Below are 7,114 nucleotides of genomic sequence, written 5' to 3'. Positions count from 1 at the left end.
ATCCCCACACCGTGCTGGTGGTGGGGTGACAACCCCTGGCACACGATCCCCTGACACCACCGGCCCTGGGGCTCGCAGGGCTCCAGTCCAATGGCTCAGTGGTGTCACCACCACCAGCTCCTCAACACCAGTGCTTGGCCATGAGCAGTCCCTCTGGTTCACCGCTTTGGAGGCAAGTTTGGGTTCCACTGCCCCTTTCCCAAGGACTGGCAGCCGCCCCAGGGAGGGATGGGTGCTCCTGGGTGCAACGTGGCTCTAAAAGGAGTTGGGCATCAGTTGGGCGCAGGTGTCCAGATGCGTCTGGCTGATGGGTGCTGGGTCCTGCCTGTGCACAGGGAGCAGTAACCAGCAGAGGGTAGCAGATGGTCACCACCATCCCGCTGCAGTTTGGGCACGGGATGCCTAGAAATCACCCCTAATCCCACCACCACCCCCAGCCCACCTCATGCTCATCCTGGTCTCCCCATGTCAACACCGAGGATGTGGGTCCCCATCACCCCCAAAGCTGCTGCATCTTCAGCAGCCATGCAGCACCGATCGCAAACCCTCAAGGCAAAGTCCCCGTCCCAGGACACTGCCCACGCTGCCGCCTGGGACCTTTGGAGCTGGAAACTCAGCAGAGAACCCCCAGCCTGGGGAAGAGGGGGCTCAGGGAGACCCAACTTCAGAAGGGTTGTGGAGAAGGGAGAGACAGCCATGTATGGCAAAAGGACAAGAAAGAACAGGCACAGGAGACAGAGGGAAACTGGTGTATTTAAGAAAAATAACCTCTGTGTGCATCGATGTGATGAGAACCACAGTGGTGGTACCTCCATCCTCAGAGGGTTTCCAAACCTGACTGGACCCACAGGCCCTGATCAACCTGACCTTTGGTGCACGCCCTGCTTTGAGCAGGTCAGTCTCTTCCATCCTACCCCTTTCTGTGACCCCACAAACCCCAAACCCAGTGCTTTCTCCTGGCTTTGGCCAGGTCTCCAGGAGCCCATGGCCTTTTTGGGGTCCATCACACTTGTGATACATCAGTACCTCCCCTCTCTTCGACACAACCTCTACAACTATGGGGAAAAGAGACTCAGGAAAGACTTGTTCCAGCATTATTGACTTCACAGTGTTGCTCGGGTGCAATCCCTGCCCATGGCACATCCAGTTGGGATGTGGCAGCACAGCATCCACCCCACGCTTATGGAGAAAGCAGCTTCCGACCCCTCCACATCCATGGGGTGCAGCAGGGCCTCTCCCTGGCCCAGCCAGGTTTTGGTCTCCTTTTCTGACCCACAACCGCAGCCCTGAGCCCTTCTCTGCCCTTCACACCGAGTGCCATCCCCTGTCACCTCATCCTACCCCAACCACACACCCCAGAGCAATGGGGACAACTAAAATTTGGGTGGGAAACCTGGAGGGAGGGGGAAATTTTGGAGATGCTTAAAGAGCATACTCCCCATCTAGGCTTCCAAAACGTCGTGTAAAAACCGAGGGTGTGATGAAGGGGAGAAAGTGCTTAAGTCGATAAAGGAGCTTAAATCCTGCCCCACAAAAGGCTTTCTGCCTCTGTTGTACTTCTAAAAACACCTCATTTACTCAACCACAAAGTTTATAATGTTAATAAACAAAAAACACTAAACTAAATTCCCTGTGGAGTTCACAGTTGTGAGCTGCAGGAGGCTGATCTCGTGGGTACGTCACACCAGACAAACAGGAGAATCACAGAAAGAAAAGAGTTTATATGAATTAAATCTGGGAAGCTGCCCAACTAAGGCTTAAAGAGTCCCCGTGCTGCTGAAAACCCAGGGAGTAGGCGAAAAGTTGTTAATTCTTCAGCACTGCTGGGCACGCCTGTTTGGAGAGGCCCCAGTAAAAGCATCGATAGGGGTTTGATAGGACGTGCACACGTGTGGTGCTACCGGCACACCCAGAATGGGCTGTGCTGGGCCTCCCAGCATCAGCCACTGCTTTTGGAAGGGTCAACCACCACGGGAGCAGGGGGAGAGCTGGGGAGGGGTCTGAAGCACCCGAGTGATGGGGAATGGCTGAAGGAGCTGGGAGGTTCAAGTGGAGAAGAGGAGCTGAGGGGAGACCTTATCCCCTCTGCAGCTCCTGAAAGGAGGGGGTAGCAAGAAGGGGTCGGGCTCTGCTCCCCATAACAAGCGAGAAATGGCCTCAAGTTGTGCTAGGGTAGGTTTAGGTTGGATCTGAGGGAAAATTTCTTCACTGAAAGGGTTGTCCAGCACTGGAAGAGGCTGCCCAGGGAACTGGTGGAGTCACCATCCCCACCAGATGGGGAGATGAGATGCTGAGGGACATGGTTTGGTGGTGGCCAGGTGATGGTTGGACTCCATGATCTTAAAGGCCTTTTCCAACCAAATGATTTGTGATTCTGGGAACATTCCCCATCCTCCCTCCACCTCCTGACCTGCAGCTCTGGTCACCCCGTGGGCCTCCTCAGCCCCAGACGGGGAATAAACTCCACGGCATGGCCAGGCATGGGTCAGCTTTGATGTTTATTGCTTGCTCGGTGGCACGGCTGAGCTTGCATCCCGGCAGGACGGGCAGCGCGGAGCAGAGCGTTTTGGGCACACGGGGCCTCGCTGCGGGTGGGTGCGAGCTGTCTCCCCACCAGCACCCTCACCAGCAGGACCCGATGAGGACCATGCTGGGACTCCCACGGCTTCGGGGTGCGCTGGGTCAGGGCAGGGAGGAAGGGGCTCGTGCTGCGAAGCAGCGGGTGGTTATGGATGATGGTGAGGATGTTCACTGCTGGTGCGGAAGGGTCGAGCAGCCCAGGCTGGGCTGGACAAGCCCAGGGCGAGCAGAAAGCCTGGCTCCTGGTGCCTCACTGCGAGTGGATCAGTGCCCCGGCGCCTTGTCCAAAGCCAAAGCCCTTGGGGCCGAAGTTCTTGGCGTAGCAACCTGCAGAGGACGAGGAGCGAGAGACGGGTCAGCCTGAACACGAACAGGTCCTCCTCTGAAAACGGGCACTGAGTAACCAGGACAGGCTTTGCCATATTTGTGGGCAAACAGTGAGGCCTCAAGTATGGCAGAAATTCTGCAGGCAGCCCCCAAACGCAGCTGCTGGGCCATCCCCTCCCCAAAGCCCAGCCCCATCCTGAGTCTCTGCTCTCACCTTTGCAGTAGATCTCCCCATCTTTATCCGCCAGGGTGGTGGACTCCAGGCTCTTGCCACACTTGGCACAGCGGAAGCAGGACTTGTGCCAGGACTGCAGGACAGGAGCAGAGCACAGTCAGACAACGCCCAGGGATGGGGGGCAATGCTGTGGCTACCAAAGGGGTCCCTCTGGAGGCCTTGGTTCTGACCCAAAGTGGTGAGCAAAGAGTCTGAACAGGATGAAAGGTTTTCTCTGGAAATAGTGGCCCCACAGGGGAGATACAGAGAGGTAATGGTTGATGAAAAACTCAACATGAGCTGGCAATGGGCGTTTGCAACCCAGAAAACCAATGGTATCCTGGGCTGTGTCAAAAGCAGTGTGGCCAGGGGTGGATTCTGCCCCTCTGCTCTGGTGAGACCTCCCCTGCAGGGCTGGGTCCAGTTCCGGATCCCCAACACCAGAAGCCATGGAGCTGTTGGAGTGGGTCCAGAGGAGGCCTTGGAGATGGTGAGGGGCTTGCTATGGGGACAGCTGAGAGAGTTGGGGTTGTTCAGCCTGGAGAAGAGAAGGCTCTGGGGGGACCTTAGAGCACCTGCCAGGAAAGGGCTACAGGAAGTTGGGGAGGGACCTTTTACAAGGGCAGGTAGGGACAGGATGAGGAGGAATGGTTTTAAACTGGAAGGGGTAGATTTAGACTGGATATTGGGCAGAAATCCTTCCCTGGGAGGTGGTGAGGCCCTGGCCCAGGTTGCCCAGAGAAGCTGTGGGGGCCCCCTCCCTGGCAGTGCCCAAGGCCAGGTTGGACGGGGCCTGGAGCAGCCTGGGCTGGTGGAGGTGTCCCTGCCCGTGGGGGTTGGACTGGGGGGGCTGTGAGGTCCCTTCAACCCAAACCACGCTGTGACTCTGTGAAACATCAGCCATGGTCACTGCACCCCTGTCGATGTGGCTTCAGAAAGCTTTCGCCCCCACTCATAGCACTCATTTGTTCAACAATTTGTGAGGGGCATTCACCCCCTCTTTGGACATTGTCCTCTCTGAAGCTCCATGATAAATCACCAAGTCATCCTACTGAGATCACTGTGTCACAGCCCAGGGGGTGGCAGTGGGGATGTGACACCTGCCCCTACACAGCCAGAGCTCCAAGGAAGGTAGCAAACAGAAAGCAAGAATGCAGAAATCAGCCAGGGTTTAAAAATAACCCCCCCCCATGGCTCCGCCAGTCCTCGGGGATAAATGAGCTCACGGCCCTGGAGCAGCCTGAGAGTGGCCAGAGCTGCTCACGGAGGAATTTAAACAAACACTTTGGAAAACATGAAACCTTTTTTGGAAGAAAATGTGAAATTAGGGGGCTGGAGGAGGAGGCAGCGGATGGATGGAGTCATCCAGCAAACATTAGCAGATGAAATACATGCTCTGGAATCCTCTCCGGGTTTTTTGAGGGTAATTTCTTTGCCAGCCTTGGTTCCCCATAAACATCAACCTCAGAAGCCTCCCAGGAAGCTCAGAACAGGGTTTTAAGGATAAGTTTGTCTTCTGTCCCTGGGCTGACCCTCACGGTGTCCATCACAACTCCATCACTGCCGGACAGGGTATGATGGTGCTGGGAGGTTCTTTCTGCTGCCTGGATGCCTCCTCTCCTCGCTCTGGGGACACACAGGAACCCCAGGGAGGACGGAGCACAGCAGAGGTGACCCAACGTCCCCCAGCACGGCCCTCCCGTCCCTGTGGCACAGCACCAATCATCCTGACCCTTGGCAAGCCCTGCACATGTACCAGATCCCAGAGGGAAGGTTGCTGTGGACGAGGACGTCACCAGGGTCCCAGGGCTGACAGAGCAGATGTCCCCATGTCTGGGCCGTCCACTGTGACCTCCACTGAGCAGCGCTCCAAATATTCAGTGTAAAAGGTATTTCTCTCCCATCTACAAGTCTGTAAGAGTGACGCAGCCTGGAAAACCTGGTTTCCAGTCATGCCCAGGTCTCCTTTTGGAGCCAGACTTCCAGGTGAGTGTGGCCACCAGGCCCCACGTTCAGCCTGCCAGCAGCACATGGGCCAGGTCAAGAGCTTCTCTGAAGGTGTCCCTGCCACCCAGCAACTTGTGGCATCTGTGTGCCCTGCCCACTCCATCTCCCTCCTTACCTTTCCAGCTCCAATCACCTTCTCGGCTGCATACACCGCTTGGCCACAGCGGGGGCACCCATCAGCACCACCGACCTTCTGGGCCATTCTGGATGCATTAGGGTTGGTGGGTCGGTGGGGCTGGGCCCTGTGGATGGGAAGGAGTTCACGATCAGGGCTGCACAAGCAAGATGGGGGAAGGAAGAGCTACGGGATCACAAATCCCAACTCAGTTTTGAAGAGCCTGGAGCTTTAGGCACAATGTGTCGAGCCCTCTCATGGCACCTGGGGACATGGTTTAGTGGCCATGGTGGTGCTGGGTTTAGGGTTGGACTTGATCTTAGAGGGCTTTTCCAACCTTATTTTATGATTCGATGACTCAGCCTCAGGCTGTGTGCAGCAGGGCAGCACGCTCAGCAATGGGGACGTGTCCCATCAAGTCCCATCCCGCCCTGCACACGGGGCTCATGGGGTGTCCCCAAGGAGCAGAAAGGGGCACCCAGGGCACCCTCTGGATCAGACCCTGCTATCAGTCCAGCACAGGCTCCATAGCCAAGCACCACATGAGAGAGAGGTGGCGGAGAAGGTGCCCACAACAGCCTCAGGTTTGAAAACAAGACGTAAACTCACTCTTCATATTTGATGCCCAGAGACTCGCCCTTGTCGGTGCTCAGGGTCCCCGCTCCCTGCCCGAAGCCGTAGCCCTTGGGGCCGTACTTCTTGCCGTAGCAGGACTTGCAGTAGATCTCGTCTCCATGCACGGCAACCGTGGTGCTGTCCAAGTTCTTCTTACAGACCACTGCAAAAGAGGGGAGGGCCCTGCCATCAGCCTGCGCATCCAGAGCTCACTAATTAGAGAGAAAAACAAGTCCTCACATGGGATGGCACATCTCGGCTTTCAAGGAGCAGGAAACCCTAGACAAGATCCTCGTTAAATGGAGTGAATGCAAAACAGCCAGAGATAAGGATCACAACAAGAACATTGTCTGGCTTTAAAAGGAAGCAACCACCAAAGCTTCAAGGTTGATACTAAGGCAAAGCCCAGTTAACCCTGCTGGTGCTGGATCCTGGAGATACACGGTAGTCAGTGAGGGGGGGTGTTTGAAGAGTTCACAGCAGAGGGATGGAGCTCCCTGCCCCACTGCAGCGGCTCTGCCACACTCCCAATCTGCTGCAAATACACCCTTGGGGAAAGTAATGTAAGTAAATCTATTTTTCCTCCTGTTTATACCAACAGCTGACCTGCAGCCGTTTCCACAGCTGATGCACTGGTTTTTAGCACATCATGCTACTCTGCACGGTTCACTCTCCATACCCTGAGCTCACCACGGCAGATGTCCATGCTAATGCGTCACCCTGGTCCATCCCATGATGAGGGGGTGCACAGGGTGGTCTCAGTTGAGGACCACTGAGCTGGGTGTTCAAGCCTTGGGATCAATATGGGACGTAAGAGGGGACAGGAGGAGGCAGCAGCCAGGCTCAGGGTCCCAGCTGAGCCCATCCAGAGCTTGAGCTTGGTGCTGGGCTCAGACCATGCAGACTGTGCTCCCGATTTTTAGGTTTTCCTGACTCCCACCCCAGCTCTGATCTCAGCCTCCACATCGGTTTCCAAACCCCTCCTGGCACACACCGCCCTGCACGCTGGAGCGGGAAGCAAGCAGCACCCACAGGGGCCCGCAGCGTTCGCCTGCCCCGGTGCAGGACGCGGGCGCGGAGGAAGAGACGGCGCGGAGGCAGAGCCCGCGGCGCTGGCAGCCACGACGGCACCGATCTCGCTGCAGCGGCGACACAGCCGTCCATCTCCTGCTCACACCCCTCAGATGTCGCGGCTCCCAGCAGCCTGGCGGCCTCTGCGCCAGCAGAAAAAGCGTCTTGGCCCTTCCCCATCACGC

At 56.7% G+C, this 7,114-nt stretch overlaps 1 protein-coding gene across 2 annotated transcripts in view; it reads right to left on the bottom strand.

The window, feature by feature from the left end:
* Positions 1 to 2,651: 2,651 nt before the first annotated feature.
* Positions 2,652 to 7,114, bottom strand: part of CSRP1 (cysteine and glycine-rich protein 1) — a 7,999-nt gene continuing 3,536 nt past the window's right edge. Inside the window, exons 2-5 of one of the 2 annotated variants that reach the window (XM_010182452.1) lie at positions 5,853 to 6,021; positions 5,244 to 5,370; positions 3,122 to 3,215; positions 2,652 to 2,907 (exon numbers count right to left, since the gene is read on the bottom strand). In XM_010182452.1, the coding sequence (XP_010180754.1) occupies positions 2,831 to 2,907; positions 3,122 to 3,215; positions 5,244 to 5,370; positions 5,853 to 6,021 (467 nt within the window). In that variant the 3' untranslated portion in view covers positions 2,652 to 2,830. The remainder of the gene's footprint in view (positions 2,908 to 3,121; positions 3,216 to 5,243; positions 5,371 to 5,852; positions 6,022 to 7,114) is intronic. The other variant, XM_010182453.1, reaches the window with a different exon arrangement.

This window comes from Mesitornis unicolor, unplaced genomic scaffold (assembly GCF_000695765.1).
Source record: "Mesitornis unicolor isolate BGI_N332 unplaced genomic scaffold, ASM69576v1 scaffold23054, whole genome shotgun sequence".
In the NCBI taxonomy this organism is placed as follows: Eukaryota; Metazoa; Chordata; class Aves; order Mesitornithiformes; family Mesitornithidae; genus Mesitornis; species Mesitornis unicolor.
This window is presented reverse-complemented; position numbering and strand designations above follow the sequence as displayed.